Source organism: Chlamydotis macqueenii, chromosome 1 (genome assembly GCF_036417535.1).
Source record: "Chlamydotis macqueenii isolate bChlMac1 chromosome 1, bChlMac1.mat, whole genome shotgun sequence".
Classification (NCBI taxonomy): Eukaryota; Metazoa; Chordata; class Aves; order Otidiformes; family Otididae; genus Chlamydotis; species Chlamydotis macqueenii.
In genome coordinates this window covers 211330203-211355483 of record NC_141556.1, presented here as the reverse complement: position 1 = coordinate 211355483, position 25281 = coordinate 211330203, and the positions used below count along the sequence as shown (strand labels likewise).

General features: G+C 40.4%; 1 protein-coding gene across 2 annotated transcripts in view; it reads right to left on the bottom strand.

Annotated features, from left to right (window-relative positions):
* The window catches only part of TENM4 (teneurin transmembrane protein 4), a 607238-nt gene that overhangs the window by 190345 nt on the left and 391612 nt on the right, over positions 1 to 25281 (bottom strand). For both annotated transcript variants that reach the window (XM_086739706.1, XM_086739707.1), the window contains exons 6-8: positions 23202 to 23454; positions 17968 to 18066; positions 15653 to 15888 (exon numbers count right to left, since the gene is read on the bottom strand). In XM_086739706.1, coding sequence (XP_086595832.1) covers positions 15653 to 15888; positions 17968 to 18066; positions 23202 to 23454 — 588 coding nt within the window. The remainder of the gene's footprint in view (positions 1 to 15652; positions 15889 to 17967; positions 18067 to 23201; positions 23455 to 25281) is intronic.

The following is a 25281-nucleotide window of genomic DNA, read 5'->3' as shown; positions in this document are numbered from 1 at the left end:
AGAAGAGCTTGGCTCCACTGATTTCTACAAGCCCCTCACTGCACTGGAGACAGCAAAGGCAAAGCCAACACAAGTGGAAGGATCACTCCTGGTAGGGAGAATGGTTTTCCAAAGCCTCACAGTGCAGCACGGGGCAAAGGAGAAAATGGGAAAAGACAGTGTGAGAAGGAAAAGCTGAGAAGCACTGATGCCATAACGAACAAGAATAAAAACAAGAAAGAAAGAGGAGTAAGGTGAGAAAAACACAGAATAACAGAAACTGAGAAAAAGAAGGTGGTTAGGAAGAGCAAAAGAAAGCTAAGAAATAAAGTAAAAGGCACTTGGAATTGCAAAACCAGTTGTAACCCAGTCAGTGGTTGAGAAGATATTGATATATATTGTTTCTTTGCTCTCCCCTCTTTTTGTGGAATCGAGTACAAGATATGTGGTGGTTACGTATTCCTCTTTAACATTCAGGTTCGACTGACTTATAGTAACACACTCTTTAAAATGAGACCTGAGGTTTGCTTTTTCTTCTAATTGAAGAAAAGAAAAAAAAAATCTGAATTCTACCACTGAATTACTCAGGGCCAATTTTGACTCAAGTAAATGTATTGCTTTCACTCCTGTCTCTGGAATAAACTTGACTGTAATTATCTGGATAACTGTCTCTCTCTACACTGAAATTATATGATTTCTGTAGAAGTGGGAGAATTGACTGTTGTAGAATTAATCATATTTTTGTGACATTCAATGTTATGAAAAGGAGCCTGAAATAATCACTGGTTTGTCAATCTTCAATAAATCAGGGAAGAGGCACGCAAGATTAATGAGAATAGAAACAGTAAAACAAACATTAAAAAAAAGAAATCAACTGGTTTGTTTTTCTCTTATACTGTTGTTCCATTTCAGTGCTGGACAAGGTTTCTGTGTCCCAGTGTGGAAGAACATACCAACACAGCAAGACTCAAGGAATGAAGTGGTTCTGTGGTCCTACTGGTGTGGGAAGAGGGGAGAAGCAACAAGTCTGGATCCCATATATTGCTCCTGCTCTCCTTGTTTGTAAGGTCAAGTCCAGGACCTGACAGATCCAAGTCGGTGTTCATCTCAGGGCATGGGACATTTTGAGTGTTGGAGTAATTTAATACCCAAGAACCTAACAGGTTCTCAGGTCTGGAATTGAAATCCAGGATCTTGACTAAAGGTCCTAACTGTCTGTAACATCATGAATTCACACCTTTACACATACACACCCGGGTCACTGAGCCAGAGGCTGTGGGGCAAGGAGAGAGGGATTCCTGCAGGCCAGGTCTTGTGTGGACTTTGGCAGTTACCTTGTGACAGAAAACTCTGCACAGCGCTCTGCGTCATTTCTAGCATCTGAAGTTATTTCCTATGCGTAAATGCTTTCCTTCTGCCTCAAAGCTCTTAGTCAAGGTATGGAAAACCTCTCCATCCAAAAATCATCCTCTGCCTGAATGAATGTGAGGTTGCACACGAGGACAGGACTGTGACCACGTGGGAATGGAGAACACGTCTGGATCAGGTTGCCGCACAGTTAGAAATGTAAAACTAACAGGTCACAAAGGAACGGAGCCCAAAAGGCAGCTTGATTAGGTGTTGTTTAAGTGAAGACTCTCAGCTTGCGGCTGGGAGGTCCCACGGCTCTGCTTCCTGGCCTGTTGATTTATTTGACACAAGACAATAGTTACGGAAAATAAAAAAGGCACAAGGAGGGACATTTAGGGTCATGCTCACTATTGTAAATTCCCCATCTGCCCTGCTTCCTGACTGCTCAGTGATCCACCTTCAATGGGAAAAAAGGGCTTACAAGCCTTCACAGACTGGGGATAAAGACACTGTGCTGGGCTGAGAGTTCTTCATGCTGAGAACTGGAGAATCTGTATGCATCCATCCCTGGGTGAAGGGATTAGATGAGATGGCTGTGTTGTGTGTTTTTGTGGTATTTTCAGAACATCAAATGTCCTAAAGTAAGAGGTATGTGCTGTCACAGCTAGCTCAGTATAGACACACGCTATGGGATACATCCAGTCCTACCTGAGACCCTGTCCGCTGCCTGGCCATTTCTCCATGTTCAGAGCTCAAACCGTGTAAGCATCAGAAGTGATTCTTTCAGAGACAATTCAGGTTTCCTCCTTCTCTCTGTCAGAATCACCATGTGCAAAGGAGAAATTAAAATGTCGGGGAGCTTCCTCTTAAAATTTTACCACCAAAGTGGGAACTGCCTCCTGGGAAAAGAAGGCATTGTGGTAATCACCTCAAGTCCTGGCTGCAAATGCATTTACTTGCTTTGATTTGACACAAACTAGTTATTCTTTGACCCCCCCCTGACTGAAGAGCTGCATCACAGATTTCCAAGACAGAAGCAGATGGTCTACCAAATAGTATTAGTTCCTTCTTAGGATAACATTTTGTATTTTAATTTAGTTCCCAATTGCTCTTAATAGGGAAGAAAAAAAGCTTCCAGCTGAAGCATCACATTTCTTTGAAACCTTCAAGGAAGTGACTAGAAAGAGGTTATAAAACGAAGCAGTTAAATCCAATGTTTGCTCAATGCAAAGAGTCAGCACTTCCTATTCAGTGTCTTCCTAATTACCCCCGAGGATCAAAGACTTGCAAGTGATTGCCTGTCCATTCAAAAAGCTAATAGATGATCACTGGCCCCTCTTGTGCTATAGTAGCTTGCTGGATGCTTGCAATTTCCTGCAGGAAAGGAAAAAATGTAGTTTTTAAAAAGGTATATGTAAATATTTTTATGGATATTTTCAGGAGGATTTTTTAAAGTGTCAACTTGTATTAAAAAATAGACATAAAAGTGGTGTGGCTTATCCAAGGAGCTCTCTGCTTAAATACAATGTGTAATTTCCTCCACCATCTACACCATTGCGCAAGCAGAATATGAAGCTGAAAGATGGACCTCAGCAACGCTTCGCTGCTATTAGGCTGCTTACTGCACCAAAGAAACTTATTTCAGCCCCCACAGCTCTAGTAAATTTGGTGTTACACATGCTCAGGGCTTTCTCAGTAAAATAATATTTTCCCTTCTAGATACCCTTTCTGGCAGAGACCATATTTCTATAAATATTACTGAGATATTTCTTCAAGATCAAAGTCAATTATAAGATGGTCCCACTGTACCTCTAAATGGAGTTTTAATTTGTGTATATAATATTAGAAATAATGGTTTTCCCATTGGGCTACTCACTTCAATTAGAGAAATGAGGACAGGCAGCCCTACCAGAGGGCCCCGTACCTTGCTTTGCAATTACTAAAACTCTGGGCTAGTCTGTTGTGGACAGTATAATTTTACAAATGCCGTTTCATTACACACATATAAGCTGTGAGACCCTAATTAAAACTGGTGTAATTTACACAGGTAAATCAGTAACCTCTCATGTGCTTCTTTCCTTATTATCTCTACCAGATATTGTCAGAAAACCTGCTTTCCCAAATGAATACAATAGGTTGCTTAAAGCCTAAAAAATACAGTTTGCTGTTTAAAAGTCACAAACGATACGTGTCGTCTTCTATCAGCCCAGCACAACAGAGGTGGGATCAGAGTTTAAATCCAGTATCCCAGTTTAAGGGTTAACGATCTAAATATTGCTGTAGGAATTGATGCGTGAGCTGATCTCTCACATGGCTGGCTGCTCCTCTATCCTTCCGAGCATGAACGTGATTTTATTATAAAGAGAAGTAAATGATTTGAGAGTGCTGCTTGTGGTTTAATCCTAAAATCAGCTGAAAACTGCATTAGCGTTATTAGTCACCATGCAAGTTCTAATAGCACCGGAGCCCCAGTTGGGCTGTGCTAGTTGATGTAAGAAAAATTAACAAAATTACCATCTCAGAATCCCTTGATGTTCAAAGCAGGGGTCTAACTCGAGCTTTACTTAGCCTGAGTAAATCTAGTGACTTCAAGAACATGATGGAGGTGCTTCAAATTCAGTATGAACGTACACATCTTGTAGATCAGGGCCAGCGTGCTCATCAGCATCATCAAAACTGAGCTCTAAAGCAGGATCCTATCGGCTTGGTGACTTTTTGAAGAGATCTGAACAACTTGGATCTGCCCATGTATTCAGGAGCATCTCATTGTTTTAACTGCTTTGGACAAGAAATGCACGGGAACTTCTAAAGCAGGTTAAGAAAGTTTTAATTTATTTTCTAATTTTTCTTTACAAAAACGTGAAAAACAAGTATATTGTTCCAACAGTTCATTTGAAGAGGGAAAAATTCTCTTTTTTTTTTTTTTTTCTCCTGTACAAAAGCTTGGCAAATGGATACAAATGCAGAGTCTGGGAAAGCTGATAAAGTGGGTGACACAGGACAACTGATGACACTAGAAACATTTTCTTCTGTCCAGAGACCACGGGCAAAATCCAGCACAGTACTTTCAGGTGCTATAAATCTAAGTGAATGGTTCAGACCAGTGTGAAAAGCTCTCTCAATAACAAAACTTAACAAACCCTGATGACTTGTTTCCTTGGACTTATAACTAAATCCAGCACGTAGATTAACACAAGTGCAACCCACAGTGTTCTCTTAAAAGACCCACAGCCATCTTTGTATTTAATTACATCTAAAAAAAGTATTTGCTAAAGAAACTCAAAGTTTGCCAAGTCGAGCACTCAAAAGTGAGCAAAGAACAGAATTAAGATTGCTTGTGTGATTTTAGATCGGCCCCTGTATGCATACGTACTCTATAATAGCCTTTAATTCCCTCATCACAAGTATTTTTTTTTTCCACTGGCCCAATGCTGAGCAGAACAATCGCGCAGAAATTGCCACTCAACCCTGGCAACTCCAGCAGTGTAGGATGTTCAATTGCTTTCTAGGGATGCCATATGTGCAGCCTGCTTGGTCGCATTCGGAGGAGGTTGCAAAGGGAAGGAATACACTCGGTGCAGACAATTTTGCTGCTACACTCTAAATAGGTCCCCGGTGAGCACGTGTGAACTCAGATTTTCTAGTTTTGTGGCAGCCAGCTCTGGGTGGATCAGGGATATGATGAAGCACATGCTATTGTTTGTTCTTCCTAATAGAAAGAGGTGTCACCATTCTCCATTACCTCCATGCTCCTACGATATCAACATAAAATAACAGAAGATCCAACAGCAAAGGCTTGCAGAAGTGAATGTCGACATTGTAAGCAGGGATCCAGATCCCTGCTCTCACAAGTCTGTTTAGGGTATGTTCACTTGTGATTACTTAGGCCATGATAATTTTGTTTCATCGTTAAATATGAGCAAATCAAAGTGCTTGCTCAGGGACATAGTACACTACCTTGTCCCTTCATCCCCAAAGACTAGCTTGACAAGAGGGAATTAAACAGTACCAAGCAGTATAACTTAATAATCTATACCATTTATTTGTATGAAGGGACTCTACCATGATTTTGGCTCTGGTCAGCCAATACCTTCTGGATTCCTATGCACAGTTCAGCTAGCAAGGACCAAACATCATTCTCAATACATAGTTTGGATTTGACCATCCCTAAGAGTTTGATAGTATAGAAATGTACCCATTCTGGACCAGCTGGATGCCCAGAATGGTCCCACGTATGTGTTTTACAACCTGGAGTAATCTACGATCCAGCTTGACCAGAGAAGGTATACTAATATAAATAAATTGTTAGAGACCACTTGGATTAATACTGTTTAGATTGTGGGATTTTGTCCTCCAAAAGCCTCAGGAAGCCCTTTTGATGCTTGATTTCATTACTATTTCTGCCACAATTAACCAAGACTCTGCTCCACTGATAGTCCAATTAGAGTTTCTTTTGAAATACTTCGTGTGAGCACAGCCGTCATCTCTGCCAACTGCCTTCTTCGGCTCTGCTTTTTAAAGAGCTCCTTTGCACAATGAAGTGATGCTACAGTTGTACCAGGCAGGCAAGGCACCATGCTGCTGCTGTGTTATGTGCTACCACATTTGAGAACAGCTAACATATGCTGTTCTCATCAACTTTCTAGATAAAAGCTTCTTCAATAAGGACAGGCTTGGAAGTTAAGGCATCATAAAATCAAATAAAGCAGCAGATAGGAAGAGCTAGTGATGGTGGGAGAGTTCATTAGTTTTTCATTTAAACACAGAGATTCAACAACTTTTAATTACCTATCTATTGAGCATCTGATTCTGATATCTCAAAGTGAACCGTGTAAGTGGTCCTTTTGGAGCTTTTACGTTTCGGCATAAACAGTAGTGTGGAAATTTGTCACAGAGAGAAGGAGTGGATTGGAATTTTGGTTTTTTTTTTTTTTTATTTTACTGGTCATCTAGTATGTTCCCTAGGTAGTATACTTAACAACAATACTTCACTTAACACCCTAAAGATGTATATCTGCCACATAGCTCAATTTTACTACAGGTAGAAAACCTTAGAGAACGCATCGCTGCACACATCCAATAGAAATCTATGGCCTGGCTGCAAATCAGCTTTTGAAGCCATCCTCTAATTTATGCTAGAAAAGGAGGGGAGAGAAACACTAAGATACAACTGAGGAATATTTTTCATTGTCAGTGACATCCCTAACTGAGCGTACTCTTATGAGTACTTACCCACAAAAATGTATGGCATTTAAAAACACTGAATGCAAGCCTATTACGGGAAATATTTCTTTCTGTCTCCACTTAAGTGCAATTAAATTATGTTATTTCACACTAATTAACAAGAAATAAAAACATGGACTCCAGAAGAACTCTTTCCAGTAGATATTAAGACCTGTAAAATTGATTCCTTTTCAGCGCCTGTGTGCAAAGGTCAATCTAAGCTGTGAAATGAAGATTACAGCAGCACATCTGTGCCGCTGTCATAAAGGCAGGGCCAGCACTTTTGGTGTCAGCACGCTGTTATTTTCTTTTCTGGGGGGTTACAGCAACTATAAAAACTCACTAAAAGCAACTGATAAAAGCTTATAAAAGCTGAAAGCCCATATTGTGGCATTTAATAAAACCAGATGGAATTAAACTCGTCCCTCCTTGGATTAAAGATTCTTCAGTTTAACAAAGGATCAGGCATCTAACGGGACGTGTGGTTTCAACTCCAAGATCCGATGGAGTCCTCTGGGTATACAGCCTCAACCTGCTTCCAACCAGTTAAGGAATCAGTCATACTGGTGGTCTACTTCTAAATGGACGTCATTCTTCCAGTGATCCCACAATGATAAAAGAGGATTAGACTTTGACAAAAGGACCTCTTCATTCAGTGTCAAAATAAAACAATAAGCAGAAATAAAAAAGCCATATATAAAACCCCAGAACAATAGGGAAACACAGAGTAATCTATATCTATCTAAGACCATGCAGAGAGCTGATAAAGGAAGCTGAGGACAAGAACAAAAAAAAATATATATATGGCTTGAAAGAAACAGAGAACAATAGAACATTTTAAATCGCATTGAAACCCAGTAAACTGAGCAACACTCTATTTACTTGATGGAGGATGGAGAAATTGTTAATAATGTTATAGTAAATGCTGAAGTGTTCAGTAAGAATTTTTGTTGCTGTTTTTGAAAATAACTAGGATAATGCAATTATTTCACAGGAAATACATTTTTTTTTTCCAGCCCATTAACAACCACGAATTACATTAAACTGCATCTATCCAAGGACAAACATTTTTAAATCTGCAGGCTCATTTAACTTGCACCCAGTAAATGAGACGAGCTAGCAGAAGGGGAATCTGAGTCACTGATTCATACTGAGCCAGCCACCAAGAGATTAGAACAGGGTTAATGCTGTGCAAATATTTAAGAAGGGAAAAGAGGATGCAAGTCACTTAGATGGGGTAGCCTGACATCTCTTACAGACAAAATAATGGAAAACATAACACAGAATTCAACTGATGAAGAATAAAGGAAGTGAATGTATGGTAACTCAGGCCAACCATATTGCTTTTATGAAAAATAGATCTTAAGAAACAAAATTACTCTTTTTTTTTTGACAAGATTACAGTTTAGTAAGACATTTGATTTAATTTGGTATGACTATCAATTAAAGAAACAAGCACTTTCCAATGGTAAAAACCAACGTGTACATGTGCTTAAAAACTAACTGAGAGACCTTAAAATGATCATCACCACTGGTGGATAATCATCAAATGTTAACATTTCTTGTGAAATTCAACAATTGACAGTCAGTCTCAAATGATCCAACATTTACATCAAAGTTACCTAAGTAAATATAAAATCATGGATGACTAAACATGCAGATGACTCAGACTATTCAAGGGACAAATACAACAATGTGGACAGAAGAGATAAATAGAAGAGCTGGACAGCCACTAAATTTGAAAGATTCAAACAAAATGTGCTTAAGGTTCAAACAAAATGTTTCAAAGGCCAGCCTATACACTGGCACAGCCAGTCAGTTGGGGCTGTTCAGCCTGGAGAAGAGAAGGCTCCGGGGAGACCTTATAGCGGTCCTCCAGTACCTAAAGGGGGCTACAGGAAAGATGGGGAGAAACTCTTCAGCAGGGCCTGTTGTGACAGGATGAGGGGTAATGGTTTCAAAATAGAGGTGGGTAGATTTAGATTAGATATTAGGAATTTTTTTTTCACAATGAGGATTGTAGAGCACTGTCCCAGGTTGCCCAGAAAGGTGGTGGAGGCCCCATCCCTGGAAACATTCCAGGCCAGGTTGGCCAGGGCTCTGAGCAACCTGATGTGGTTGGAGATGTCCCTGCTCCTTGCAGGGGGGTTGGGCTGGGTGGCCTTTGAAGGTCCCTTCCAACCCAAACCATTCTGTGATTCTATGATTCTATACACTTAGGATAATGGATCACAAGTTGTGTCCATGAAATGGGACACTGGCAACTGGAAAGCAGAGACTAAAAACGACTTAAGGAGTAAGCACAATAAGATGTGGTATTCCAAAATCCTAATGTAATTTTAAAAGCAAAAAAAAAAGGAGGTCATGAGATCCTTGCATGTACAAGTTGGGAAAAAGTGAACTGAGGCACCCATGTAAAAATGGCAGAGTAAGTAGCTAAAGTTTACTAGCCTTCAGTGTCCTAAGAGGTCAGCCCACATCGTCTGATAGTGCTTATGGCTTTTAACATAGAAAATTAAAAAAAAAAAAAGAGTTTTATATGAAAACCATGGGAATCTTCCTGCTTCAAATAAACACTGAATTATTTGACCAGACTTTTTATCAGTGTAGACTTGGAAGAAGTGTTAACTGATTTGTAAAGCAGAAATTTTACCGCTGAGTTTCAGAACATGTTGCCATCAAATGGAATATTTAAATTTTAATACTTCCCAGTCTCTTCAGCCTGAGCAACTCTAACAAAATTAGTGAGTTTATATTACTTTCTACTATCCTTTCCAGTGTCTCTCTTTCAACAGCATATACATCATCGTATATTGTTGCTATCCCAACACTTCTAATGTCAGGTTACAGATCTTATTTAGGTCAAAATACTGAATGTTCTTTAATGGAGTTTCCATGGTGAGCTGAATGAATTGATCTTCACAAGAATAGCTTTAAAGTGGATCTTGTACCTTTACCACCTTTATTTTAAAGCTGCAGTTAAACCACTTGTACTTCCTTTAAACTATAAAGCTAGCAGTAGCTGCTATCCAAACATACAATGCAAAATCCCAATCAAAAAGAGATGCACGCAATCCTCTAAGAGTACAAACAGCTTTTCCTGACTTTGCAGATGGAAACTAAGATCTGAGTTATAATTCATCCTATCATGCACCTAAATCTGCAATGAAAGACAATAAACAAGGGGCAACTTAAGACCAAATATAGCCCATCCTGGTTTTAATTTTGTGTTTTTCTCATTTCTCTGATAATTACTTTTGTGATAGGATGAGGGGTAACAGTTTTAAAACAGAGGGAGGTAGATTCAGACTGGACATGAGGGTGGTGGAACACTGTCCCAGGTTGCCCAGAGAGGTGGTAGATGCCCCATCCCTGGAAACGTTCAAGGCCAGGTTGGCCGGGGCTCTGAGCAACCTGATCTGGTTGGAGATGTCCCTGCTCCTTGCAGGGGGGTTGGACTGGATGGGCTTTGAAGGTCCCTTCCAACCCAAACCATTCTATGATTCTATATTGTCTTATGTACAGGTACCACACTAACAACTGAATGCCTTCTCTTGGTCGTGTCAGACAAAATGTATACACAACATTCCTTAATGTAGCTACACTGAGCTGTACTTTAGGGATTTATCTGTCTTATATAATCCTGTGTGTGCTCCTGGAGAGGAAGATGGGGGAATGTCAGTAAAGCGACCGGGGCTGAAGCATTTGAGTGATTCACTATTTCACCGTGGATCTGATCAGGGAAAGTTTCTATTGCCAAATTCCTGTAGGCAGTTTTCCTAAGCTCAGTGCTGCTCAACCAGCCTGTTGTAAACTTTACACACACCAGCTGCCCTCACTTGTTCCTCAGAAGGGTGATGTGTGATTGAGGCTAACACAAAGCCCTGCGATCTCCCCATCTCTCTGCTACAGAACAAATGATGCAAATGATTCTTGCAACTCATCTGAAATCACGCACTTTTGAACGATTAAACGATCACGCACTAAGTTCACGTTGATGGCAACTCCCCATGGGGCTGAGACTATTTGCATGTCTTAGCTTCCCCAAGATAATTTACAGGGGCAAAATTTGGAGTTCAACGCCAAAAAAAAAGAAAAAAAAGAGCAGCACTCAAAATTGAATTGGAGGATCAACATCCATCTTGATGTCTTTTCTGTCTTTAGTCAGGTCAATCTCCAGAATCAAGAGACTTAGTGAGGGAGTGGCGCTAACCATGCTTGTATGCATTTGGCACAATAAGAGCCAGCTTGAAAAAGAAAAAAAAAACTCAACACATTCAAGTTCTACTATAAAAGATAAAAATGATAGTGCTGGGTCATGATGATCGTCCCTCTAAACCAGTATCCTGAAATGTCATGTGTCACAAACATCTATAGCCCATAAAATATATTACTGATAACACTACAGCACCTTCCAGACTGGATCTCACAGTTTAATAGATTAAGGGTAAAACGAAGCAAATGAGACCCAAAGTTACTGAGTGATTTGTGTGCAGCAGTTTTGTGAAGATGTGCAAGAATCAAGAAAGGACTGGAAGCTCTTCTTTAGGTGACAAATTGACTTCATAATGTAAAGGCTTTGCTAGAATAGATTGTTTAGCACCCATTTCTGCATTTTATCTAAGATAAGACGGAAATCGAAAACATGGAAAGATTCTTATAAATCAAAAGAATAAATGGCAAGGGTAGCAAAACAGAACTTAATCTAGAATCAGAAAAGAAATATTACAGCAGAATATGAAAGAAACTTGTTGGCAGGGTAGTGCATTGGTTTATATTTTAACTTGAATAGAAACCTTAATATCAAGGTATAACTGTACGATTAACAGATATAGCTCAAGTTTCATAATTAAGCATTAGCACCTTTTCCTATTGATCTCAAGTGGCATGTAAACACCGTGGTAATTGGAACACTGTACATCCACAGCTAACTAGAAAGCAGGCAAAGAGCTTTGGAGAGCGGCTTTAAATTGGCTTTATCACATAGCATCAAAGAATCATGGTCAAACTGAGCTAAATTTAGCTTTCAGGGTGATTCTTAGACAATAAAAAGAAATACACTTTATAAACACATCACAGCCTCAGCACAGTTTTACGGTCAAAGCATTTCGCCTGTAGCAAGCAACACTATGCTTCAAGTGAAGCTGCATCTGTACGGAGTTCAGATGAAAACAGAGCTGAAAAGTAGAGAGAGCTCTGACTCCAATCAAATGAATGACTGTTTTGGCTTCATAATATGTTTTCCAGCCCTAACTTTAATCTAAATCAAACGCCCATCTTTCTTGCTGTTCACGCAATGGAACCGCAGCACATGCTGGAGTATAGGAAAATTGCAAGTGCCTAACTACATCAAATTGTACTTCCATCTGATCTGGAATCTACATCAGGCAGAGGACAATACCTTCTGTTTCAGAAGAAAGAAACTGTTCTCCATCACTAATTCACTTAGAAACTGTTCCGCGTGTCTAGCCAAACAGCTGCTGGGCATGGAGACCTGGACAATCAAACAGGTCTTTTCTGTTTCTAAAATCTGAAAACTTCCTCCCAAGCAGTACAGCAATGTCAGAGGTTTTTTTTACAGTGCTATGCTAGCAGGTCTGGCATCCACCAGGTGCAGAAACCCTGCTGGCAAAGTATTTGGATAGCAACATACCTTGTGGTTTTATCTCTGCGATAAGAATCTCGCTACCCATCAGCCCTCCAAAGCAGAGCTCCATACAGGCCCCACCACAGGCCAGCAAAGGCCGTGAAAATGTTCCTCGTCTAGCTGCCTATTGAATGGACAATCCTAAAATGGGGAATTTCATTTCAAAAGTGGTGTCTCCTCACGAGCTCCTGGAACAGCAAATTTGCAGGTCAGCAATGAGCTGCTTAAAGAGGCCTTTCCTTTCAGTGGTTCCAGAGGTGCCCTTCCTGCCATTTTAATGTTACAGCCCCGATCTGCCACCGCCTTTCTCTTTGCTGTTCTCACCCCACGAGACAAGCTGCCGCGGAGCTCACAAGATTTGCATAAGCTGTGTGTGTGTGCAAAACTTTGATGCGCATTGTCGCCGCTGCCTCAGCGTGCGGCTCTGAATATCTGAAAAGGTGGCAACAAGTCAATCAAAAGCTTGTTAATTCAAATGAAAACCAGCTTCTGGTGCTTAATACACCCTGTTATATTTTGTTTGTCATTATCTCTCCAGACCAGTGACTCAGCTCTGTAAAACCTTCAGCTTGATCACAGTGTTGACACACGATACCAGCCGTTCGGCTTCCATGGACTTCTATTTGTGCCTCCTCTCCCCTTCTTTGAAAAGCCCAGCAAGATAAATGAACCTCAGACTATTAAATACCACACAAACTTTCATAAAATAATGGAAACTCTGCCTTTGAGCCTTAAACAAATGATTATGCAAGTGCTTCAGATGAATTTAAAAAATGAACTGGCTTCAGCGAAGACCTTCAGAAATGACCCAATCCCTTGTTGTTTCCACGCAGCTCTGCCTGCCTCAGATGGTCGTCCATCACAATTGTGTCTGAGCATCTGTCACACAAAAAATATTGCCAATAGCAGAGTCCCTCGTGGATGATCTCCTGATGTCTCTAGCTCCACGCGTTTCTACAGAGAGGTAAGGTCTGCAAGGGGTAGCTTTTAATACTTAAATGGATGACTGTGACTTTCTTGATGCTGTGAAGAGCATGCTGAAGTCCTAGACATTACTCTGAAGTATTGCCATTAACCCATCGGTGTATAAAAAAATAGAATAAATGCCAAGCCACTGCCATGGGACCTGACCCAAAGTCCGTTCACTCAAACGGACCTCAGTTTGCTTTGGAGGATGAAAATAGTCATTAAAAGGATAACTTCTATGGTTGTTTTAACTAACAAGAGCAGGTGGAAAGTAGCCAAGTTCCCAATGCTCATGAGCTGTTACATAGATGAGACCTTCTTACTCATGATTAAGTTATACCTTACCACTCAGATAGTCCCAAAAAGATAGGCACCAAAAAGAGCAAAATACTGCTTCAATGAGGAAAGAAAATGCAACTATCTAAATACAGGGAGAAAAAAAAAAAAAAACAAACTGCAGGAAAAACAGTCATTTGTTTTGCAAACAAAGTTATTTAAAAGGATGAAGAAGTTCCTGTTAAGAACAGTGTAGTTTTTATCAGAGCGCAAAATGTCTCAGCTTAACTTAGTGAAAGTACAAACATTTTGACTCCCTGATTCATTTTTTTTTCTTTTGGGTTAGGCGATACAATTCTTGTCTGCAACTTGACAGGATGTAGAAAATAATTACAAATGAAAAGGTTATTCATAATTTTTAAATGAGTTAATTAGTAAACCCCGCCAGAGTCACTCATTACAGTAATTAATAATTGATTATACTTGAAATTAAACACAATTTTTCATCAAAATCTAATTAAATATCTGCCTTTTCGCTTGTTGATTAGAACATTGGGTCTGCTAGAGACAATCTTTGCTAAATATGTTTATGCTGAACTGAACCATCAAATTTGATTTTTAATAATTGATAGTTCCTTTAGAAATTAGTAATTATGACCCATAATTACAGCAGTTCAACCTGATCAGTATTTCTGGCACCTTGCCAGCCACCCGTGGAGCCCAGCAAATGCCACAAAATTGAGACTGGAGAAAAAAGGATGGGGGAGCACTCAATGGACCTACCTTTTAACCACATTAGCTGTGGTTTTAAACATCAGCCTGATCTTTTCAGAACTCTGAAAAAGGGTTTAGTCAGAGAACACCGAATGGCCAACCCAGCTCTTCTCAGTCTATCAAATGGCACGCACTTCCTCCGTCAGAATTAACAGGCACCGCTATTTTGAGTTATAACGACGCTCCTCTGACACACTGAGATAATGTCCAAAGGAACCATGTTCAGGGCGTAAGGAGAATACCAGACAAATGAGAAAGGCGAGCCCAAACGTATGTAGCAAATGATGAAAATTGACTGCATATTTCATCAAACTGCTGCTGATTTAATGTCAGCTAATTAATCATTCCCGCTCCTCTTACAGGAGGCATAAAAGTGACCAGAGTATGATGCAAGGCAGAAGTGGAAAAGTATCAGTCATTAAAGAAGTGTACATAAAAGGAACCCAGTAAAAGCAATTCTTTGTGGTGGTGCTAATTATACTCATGTGAAATGAAAGCAAAAATCTTTCGATCCAGGCGAAGATTTGTAATTCTAACCACAACCTTTTATAGATCATTAGTGTACAGGAAGTCACAGCAAAATCAAAAAGACTCATTTGTGCCATGAGAAATGGGCTTTTGTACCTATGATCACGTCTGTAAGTGTCTGACAACCAGAGCCTGCACCACTGACAGTTTAATACAGAAGTCTAGGAACGGACATTTGTAAGACATTTATAACACAAATATCAAATTTAACTGAAGAAAAAGTGATGGTAACACCCCAGCTTTACAGGCTCAAAAACACAATTTTCACTTCTAACATTTCAATTACTTTTGCAACAGACACCGAGAATGCTTTTCTGCAATGAACAATGACAACTCTCATAAACCAAAGAAATTCAGATCATGCACAGTGCAAGAAAAATCCACTGCTGCTCCCCCCAAGTAGCAAACTTCCCCAACTTCCCTACTCAAAGAAGGCCCTGTTGGACCACAATCTAATGCCAGTTCTTCCTCATCCTCCAGGTCACCCTGTGAACTTCAAGGTCATTGCTTAAATAGCTAGGATGCACCACTAAAAGACAGGATAAAATCACATTTTCCTGTGTCAGGATCTTGGTTCTGACCCTGTTCCCGTCAAAGGCAATGGCAAAGAATCCCCACGGACATGGATGTAACTGTGATCGGGAAACGGACCTCGCTGTCTGTTTTAGAGGGCTGCTTTGAGAAAACCTGGTGGTTTTGTCTCACTCCAGGTACACTTTCCTCTGCAGAAAGGGCTCCCTTAGGCTCCCCACCACACCCCCGCAACCTCAATTATGTTAACATAATGAGTCTCTCCCCATTATTTTCATGATCTTGACCCTCTGGTTCCCAAACATTAGCATTATGGGTGAGTTTGTAGAGAAATGAAAGAAAAGTGAAAAAAAAAACAACCCACAGAAATAAGCTTACCTATGAAATACGCCAGCAGAATCACCAGCGTGACTGAGATGACAATGGCACTCAGAGCAGCGCATTTCCAGTTACAGTACTTATAGGGTTTCTTCAGGTTAAAGGCAGGTCTAGAGAAGGTACTTCTGGGAAGGGGCCTAGGGGGAGGTGAGTACACAGTGCTGGACGTCAAGGGATATCCCGGCGATGTTGTACAAAAAAGGGGAGAAGTGCCTCCAGGTTTGAACAAGAAGTGCCTGAGGGAAGAAAGATCAACAGCAAGTGACTCCTCACATAGACGGAAGGCGGAGGTGACGCGGGGTGGGAGGATGGCGACTGCTGCCGGGACGAGGAAGGCAGCTCCACACAATGCTGGCTACGGACATGGATAGCATGCAGGAAAGAGAAGAATAAAAATCAAAGGCAAGTCACATAGAATAAAGGAGAACAAAACAAAACAAAACCAAAATCACAGTGCCAACAATGCCACAGAGAACTCTTCAAAGGGCAGGAGTCCCCTCTGTGGAAGAGCTGGCGACAGAGCGAGACGAATACCCCAAGCACAGCTACGACAGACTGGTGGCACGGGCAGCACCAGGGGCCTGCTCACGCTCCCACAGAAATTCCCTACCGAGACTGAAGAGGAGCGTGGGTCGGATTAAAGAGGAGAGGGTGTTTACCAATTCATTGATCACTGCATGAGAGCTTTTTTTTTTTTTCATATGGCATCGGTGAATGGAGATGGGGAAGGAGAGCTTAAGCCATTCCATAGCACCCAAATCGTCACAGAGGGGAATATTCACACTGTCCCCACCCAGCAAATTTAAGTGTTGGACAATTGCAAGGCTAAAGGCATCAAAGCCCAGAATTCAAGTCTTGTGTATCGCTAGTGGGGAGAGGCACCTGCTTCCAGAAAGCAGTCCAGAGCACCACAGTTTGATGCCTGCCTTTAAAAAGTGTGAATTACTGTCAAAGGCAACAGTGGTTCCTGCCCAGTGACACATTGGGAGGCATCGCCTTTTATCTGTTACTACAAACGCAGCCTGAGAGCCAGCCTATGAGGACTTTGCGTGAGACTCATGAAAGTCAGCACAAAAAGAACCCGCTGGAGTCCATGAGTTCCTGAAATGAAATGTCCCAATGGGCATTCTCTCCACTGGAATCCTAAATGAAAACCTAATTTTGGTGGGACATCATGAAGTACAAGGCATTCCAATTCCAGGAATGAAACTTGGGAAAGGGATCCAACTTGTCTATGACCATGCTGATATCAAGGAAAAATGAAGCTTGTGAGGACTGAGAAACAGCCCCAGCGCAGTTTGCTCCTTCTGCCATGGTTTATGGGGACAGATTTGCAGCCAGTGCCAGTGCAATCAGCATGGGTCCATGGGAGTCGGTCAAGCCAGTGGATTATACCAGATGAAGATATGATTCTGGTTTCCCCTTGAAGTCACTTCTGCAGTCACAGGGGGAAATGTCACATGCAGAAACATCACCATGCAGAAAAGCCACTGATTCATGCAGTACAAAGTACACATAATTCTCCAAAATAGGTGTTTGTAGTATTATAGTCATGGTTCTACTGGTGCTCTAAGCATGACTGCTGAGCATTAGAGAAAGATTAATTATTTCTACTAATGCTCTACATCCAAACAGTCATTCTTACAAGAAGTCAAATACTATCTCCTGTGTTTTAGAAAGTATTTATTTAGAGACAGATGTATCTGTTCTGAGCAAAGAGGTACCTGCAGTGTTCAAGTACACCAATTAGATCTTCACTTAATGAGTTACCAAATTAGAAACCGCCAACACAAGGTCAACACTTTTGGCACTAAGTGCCAAGTTAAAAGCTGCTTATAACTTAAAAGATAAGTGATCAAAAATTAGGTAAAGATGCCAGAATGGGTGGTTAAGTCAAAATCAAAGGCTTGGCTTATATACACCACCAGTAGGCACTTGTAAGGTAAGTTATGTGGAAAATATCAGTTTAAAAATGAAATATCAGGCTGCCAGCACAATGGTGTAAAATTTTTATGAATTTTAAATTAATCTTAGTTTATATGGGACTCAAAATTGCTGTAGGTACTTCTTATTAATGAAATTACTTTCAAAACAACAAGGGAGAAAAAGCAAATGGCATGCTGTGGCTCGCTAGCATATTAATGAGTCTGCCATTAATATGTGCTCCAAGCTCCAGAACCTCATTTTTTTGAAGCCATCTTAGAAGAGGCCAGCAATGGTGTTGCCCTTAAACATCATCAGTATGACCAAATGCTTTCATGCAAGGATCATAATGACTGTACAGTAAACAGGAAGACCACATAAGTGTCACATACCCATCATTGTAAGCACCGTCATGTCGGGAGGAGGTGAGAATGTCCATCTCAATGAGGTTGTCCTGCAATGTCTCTAGGAATGTCTGCTTTGCTATGTTTCTACATACATATGGAAACATGAATGAAGCCAGTGAGTCATGCATATATGAAGTGTGATCTTATAAACCACAATGGTTATAGTGCAGTTGTGCATGGAATTAGAATGATGGACCATATATTTATATGTATAAGATGCTACACATATACATATATAGCTTTTCAGAATGTTCACTTTTCTATATATACACTATATATATGTATACACACACATAAGCACACATGCTCATGTGCATGTATAAAAAAAAAGTTGATGTCTTTGTTCTTTTCACATTATTTATTGCAAGTGACCCACGAAGCCTTCTGAACTGCTGGATTCAAACAAGTAGATTTCAAATCCAGCACAGCTGGAACCTTGTTGTACTTCTGCATCTGCAGTGGCGTTGCTCTGAAAAGGCACAGCACAGGATCTATACCCCACTGCAGCCAAGACCTGGGTAGCACAGTTCCATCTGATGTCCCCACAGATCTCCAGCGAAAACCTGTCACTCCTCTGTTTCGCATGTGAGAACTTTTTCATTACCAGTTTGGTTAATTTGTTTTCCTTTGTGGAACAATAACTTGCTATTTAGAAATTTCAAAAGGCAAGTTTTGCTCAATATCAGTATTCCAAACAAAAGCCTCTCAGTGATAAACAGACAGAAGCTGAAAAAAGGTCATGCTGCAACCCAAATTCCAATACCAGAGTATTGACTCTAATCTGGATAATACAGGCAATAGGCGAGATAATTAGGGCCTGCACATGAAAAAGCCTGGTTTTGACTTTGCACACAGTACTGGTATTTGCAGGATCTGGCCTCCCCATCATGTACTTTGATGAGTCACATTTTGACCTATATGTGCTAAACTGTTTTGTACTTTTTGAGGAGAATAGCAGGAACATAAAGCATTAAGTCAGAGGCACAGCTGGGAACAGACTGTGTCTTTCTCACCTTCAGGCTTGTTTCTCAAGACCTGGCAAAAGAACATTCTTCCCATCTTTTTTTTTTTTAAAAAAAAACAAAACAGTCCTGATTTTGCCCATGTCTGTTTTCACCATCAAAACTGAACCTATGCCTGAATGTGAAAAAATTCCCTGGCCAAAACGAGCCAAAGGAACATAACAGCATTGTGACACTTTATCACTTCTGCAGGATTAAGCGCTTACAGGATGTAAGCGATGTGATGTGAACTCAGCGGAGGACTCCCCTGTCAAAGGAACTGGATTCAGGTAACATGATACAACCAAGAGAAACCAGCCCTGTCACATTACACAGACCTTGATACTGTCTCTTCTAAAATGTCCTCAACCTTAATTTTAATTTCTACTTGCTCCTCTTCCCGCTGCTAATGGCAGCACCTGTTTAGCTCAACTGACTGCTTTTTGAGGCCTCTGGGCTGCTCTGACAGAATAGATCTACTCCTAGATCTGAATGAAAGTGAAGTGACTCCTATTCACAGCTGTGCAGTAAAGTGGATCGACATGCATGAGCTGTGTGCCATAGCACTTGAGACATCAATCCATCCCCAAGCGTCTGTGGCTTCCTCGCATTCCCTGGGAATGCAGGAAAGGTTGGATGTTGAATTCAACGCAAAAGGAAGCAACATATGTGCATGCACTGAGCATTTAACAGGTAAGAGGCAAGGCATCTAGCAACACAACAATCAATAAAAGTTCATCAGTAGTTAAAATCCATGTCAAACTGGTTCCATGAATTTCGGTTGGGATTGTCAATAAAACAGAAGAGGGGAGGGTTATATAATCTTACAATGCACAGCTTTGTAGCAGAGAGGTCGCTAGGTCACCGAGGTGACTAACGCATGACTGTCCTCCTCACTGAAGGCTGGACAGAGTCTGCTCCCTCGGAAATTACCTGCAAATAGCTGTCTAGTTACAAACCACTCATTACGAGACGTGGTGGCAGAATCTGACCTTACATGATTACCACATCAAATTTCCTGGGAACGGAAGTCTCCTGAAAGCTCTTGGTTTGTCAACTAAATGTCCATCTAGTTGGCATTTATTTGCTCCTGCAAGGTCAAACGTAAAGGGACAGGCCACAGAAGAAGGAATAGTGAGGAATAAATACGGGGCGAACTGACTTACCTGTCAGGAGTGACTGCTGAGCAACAATCTTCTCATCACAACCTTGATAATATATTGCTTTTAAAGCAACAAAAAAAGGGAGCAGACAGCAAAAGAAAGAGGAAGAAGGAGAAACGGAGGAAAGGGAGTAAAGGGAAACTAATGAAAAGAAGGGAGAGGAGGGGCTCTTCCTCTTGCAACACACAAAGTTCTCAGCAATGGGATATGCTTATCGTGCCAGTTGTATACTTGTGCCACACATCTCTGCTTGCCTTTGCCTTACAGCACGGAAATTTCCAGGCAGGGACAAACCACCCTAAATTCCCTGGGTGCCTGGAATCCACAGCAGCCAAAATCAAGCCTCTTCAAACTCTGGGGTACTCAAAATCTGTGACTGCAGGCACGTTTCACAGCCCGTGACAATCCCTGTTTAAAAGACGTAGCTTTTTCTTCATGTTTTCTCTGTTGACTAATATGGGATTTAAAAAAAAACGGATATTCAACAGAAATACAATTCCATTTTTGACATGAGATTACTATAATCTCCTATTGCTATACTTCAAAGGCCTTAATTCTTGGATTAATGTCTCTTGGCCAGGATTTATTTTTTTACGTATTGGACATTTTATTCTCTTAGGTGGAAGTCTTTTTTTGGTTCTAAAAATCTTTGCAGTGGGGAAGGTCGACTTCATGGAAGAGGTGGAATTGGGCATCCAAGCTTGCTAAGCAGCTCTGAAGCCTGATCTTTTACTTTTACATCTACAGAATTCCCACTGAAGGAAATGGAAGATCTCTGCACATCAGCAGAACAGACTGTTAGAGTGGAGATTTGTCACAGATTTAGTGACCACCTATGCAGCGCAGCCTCTTTGCATTACGATGTGATTACAATGCATTTTATTTTCTTAATGTTGCTTAGTGAAGGAACAAAAGCCTGTCAGTCGTGAATGTGCTAATTTGCTGTTTAGCATAAAATGACACATTCTTTTCCACCATGTTCATCATCTGAAGGGACTTTCAGCAAAATTACACCATGGCAATCGGTGTGTCAAAAGCCACAACACCAGTCTCGAAATGACCTGGTTTTGACCTAATTAATAAAATGGTTAAATTGAGGATCAGTTACAAATGTGGCTGATTTGTAATGCAAGGGAAATCATCAAATGGTGCAGAAGGATCTCTTCATGCAGGTAGACCTCCAACATCCAGTCCGGTTAACAGCAATAATATAACCAATTCAACTTGCAGAAAGAACAGACTGCTTCAGATCTTGAAAAATTTTCATCCACAGAAGAAGAAATGAGGACAGTCTTTAAGGATGTAGTCATTTACAATTTAACAGGAGCAGTCCAGGACGAGCCAGATAATTGTTCTGTCTATGAACTCCTGCATTTATTAAGATGTGGTAGGGTTGTCTTTCCATCTCCCTCTCTGATTGCCAACGGAATTGGAAAATGAGGGCAGGATGTTTCCAGTAAAGACCTTTTATCTCTCACATTCCTCCACTGATCCAGCAGCAAGAATGTTCCTTCTCAGTTGTAAGGTGGTGGGTTGTGATAGACCCCAGTTAGATCTGAGGATGTCTTGGCAGTATTAAAACAGTATATTATCTTTTCTCCAAATAATTCACAACCTGGTTTAGGAAAAGGCACAGGGCTTCCTCCAGAATTATAGAGGATTACGCATAAAAGGGCTGCAGGAGTGGGGCACAAGTATTTTTTTTAATATAATTTATTTTTCAAAAGAAATAACATATAAAAGTCACTGCTTGGGTATATATGCTCAAGAATTAGTAACACAATATAATTACTGAAACAGTTGCCAAATCACACTTGCTTATAATTTTGTCTTAATCTTCTGGATCCAGCTTCATAGTTGGGTCTTTTTAATCAAGCAGTTGCAGAGAAATTCATTATCCTTAAATGCCATCAAATGTTAGATTGAAGTCTGTTTTGGCAGTTTCAGAGGGCCAGCAGACACAGCTCATTCTCAGAAAGATCAACAGACATATTCGTTTTTCAGAACTATTTTCTTAGCAGAAACTGGAAAAACTGGGTACATTTTGTCCCAGGATAAAGATGCAGCTCTCACTGATCTCAACAAGATTTCCACATGGAGTGACATGACAGATTTGGCCCCTGGCTCAGTTTTCAGTTAGTATGTATTTTTTGCTGTCTAAAATCTTCCTTGTTGGTTTGAGAAGGTAAGACAAACGAGGTAAAAAAGGCAGCTAACTGCACAATATTAGGCCTGGAAGACTTCTCTCCAGACTGAAAAAGACATCATGTATAGGGGCTAACGACTCCAGCATCTCCAGTGGCTTCTCAGTAGCAAAGGAAATGGTGAAACAAAATGGAGAATGGAAAACCGAGTTTGAAGTGGGACAGCAAGAAGTAGATGTGCATGACAACTCTCTTTTCCAGAACCTACACAGAACCTAAACAAAGCTATGACAGAGAACAACTCAGTGCATCCTTTTGTATGTGGCATAGGTGGAAAAGAATTTAAGAGCTAAATGGAAACGTCATTAATTGACCGATGTCCTGCTATCCAGTGTTTCACGCTTGCTGGAGCAGTGTTGTGGGACAGTAAAATGCAGCAGCCGACCTCTCCTCATTAGGTAAAACATGATCAACTTTCCCTGAATGATGTACTTAGAAAAGTATCTGCTTGTCAAGTCACAGCTAGAAGGCTAAATCTTTTCAATATATTGACTGATTTCAGTTTCTTAAATAGGATATTGATTTATCCTACCACATAGGAAGAAAAGGCATTAAAAGAAAAAAAAAAAAAAAGAACATTTTAATCTATGATTCTGATTCCAATTTTAAATTATGAAAACAAGCTTATGAGCAGCTGTTAAAGAGAATATTTTTAGTTTATGAAAGAAGAGCAATTTCCTCCTCTCCTAGTCCAAATAAAAAGACAGGAGGAATAATAAATACAACTCAAAATATGTAAGCCAAACCCCAGGTCACAAACTGAACAGCTAGCTATACAGATGTGTGTATTTTCCATAACATCTTCGCACACACAGTCAGAACATTGTAAAGTACTACAGAAAATGACCTACCTAGTCTCCAGTGGGATGTTACTGTTAAGTAACCAGTTGTCCTGAGCATGGGCTGGCTCTTGAGCACTGGCTGGTTGTTCTCCAGAAAGAGAGTGGTCCGTCGGAGCTGGGCTGGGGTTGCTGCGTGGAGTGAAGTTCCCTCTGTTTAGGGAATTAATGGAGGCCGCATGATGTTGATTTGGGGTGTGAGCATGTGATATTGGAGGTGGCGGAGTTCTAAGTCTTGAATGATTTTGAAGGTTCGGAGGATGATCTAAAACAGAAGTAAAATATTTGTGAGGTTCATGATTTCAGTTGTTCCATACTGGACTCATTTCTCCACAGGCACTTCTAAAAAGTGTGAAGGCTGGGATGCCATATATCCTAAATCAAACCCGAAAGGGTAACAGAGCCTCGTTCCATATGCTGTAACAACACATGCATTGATCCCCCAGCTGGCTAGAAAAACAGTTTGGTTTCATGCACAACAGTTATGAAAGCTTAAAGCACTGCAAAAAGGCTGTCCTGACAGCCAAGTTAACTCCGATGAACAACTGCAGGTTGCAAACTGCAATCTATCTGTGACACTGATTTGTGATAAAGCATGAAAAATGCAACCAGCCTGGACAGATAACACTTTAGAGGAATTTTATGATGGATATATGGCTCCCAGTGAAGTTTGTTCTGCCTGTTTTGCCGGAGAACTTTCAATAGTTAAGTCAACAAGAAGACTGAGAATACATTTAATCATAAACTGAGTTTAGGGAAAGCCATAAAACTGTGTCAGGGTTACACAATTTAACAAAATCCAATAGCTTGTATTGTTAGAGATCTACTCAAACCAAGTAAAAAATGCATGTGGCATAAAAACTGAGGTGTCAGGAAAATGAAACAACATATGGTGATGAAAGATGTGAAGATCAGTGATATGGATACTTTGAGTAAAACTCAAAGTCTTTATTAGCCAAGAGTCGGAGGAGGTAGATTGAGAAAGGCAAACATTTAGGAAAGACCAACCTAGTGCTGATTATATTGGTATTTTTAGTTTTTAAATTAAGTATCAAGTATTTTTTTTTCACATGTTTTCTGGAATCAAAGAAAAATTAAAATATTTGATAGAACTGGAGGGAGACTGACAGTTCAGCGTACTGGATATTGGATACAGGAAACTTATTCCTCTCTGATTTTAGTAGGTTTACGCTTGTAAGTAATTAATACACAACAGTTATTTGATACCTTATCTGAAAAAAAATTTATATGGTATTGTCGTAGTTCAGCCCCAACGGGGACCAGACTACGCAGTCTCTCTCTCACTCCCCCCACTCTCCGGGAGAATAGGAGGAGATTTGACAAACAAAAGAAAACCAGGAAAAAAAAAAAAACAAACACGCGGGTTGAGATTGAACAAAAAGTAAATTTAACAGTAATGACAGAAAAAAACAAGACAGTGATGGAACACAAATACAGTACAATAGCTCACAACAGATCTCCACATCCAGTCTCTTCCAAGTAGCAGGGAGACTCCCTTCAGCACCCTCCTCACTTATTTACTGAGCATGATGTCAGATGGGATGGAATAGCCCTTTGGCTAATTTGGGTAAATTAACCCCAGCTGTTAGCTAATTAGTTAACTATCCCAGCCATAGGGGCTACCAGCTTCAGTTCTCCACCCAGCTCAGGTAAATATTAACTCTATCCTGGCCAGAACCAGGACAGGTATCAATCTAATACATACCAGACTTTTGTACCACAAAAAAACTAAAACTCATTTAGTATCTAACTAGAGAGCTCAGAACTGAGTGAACTGTACACAGTCCCAAATTACAACGAACGGTATCAAAACTACCACGACATTTAATGACACCTCTGAAATCTGGATTAGGACTTTCATTCAGGAGAGGAACAGGGAAAACATTTTCAATATCTCTGTAGCCTTCTGGATATCTAGACACATTGAAATAGTACACAGATGCGTGAGATATATTCCATCCCTCCTCACTCTGTACTGACTCAAATTACCTTACCATTAACCATGGCTGATTATACCAAAACCTTGGGGTGGTTGAGGTTGTCTGGCAAAAAAAAAAAAAAAAAAAAAAAG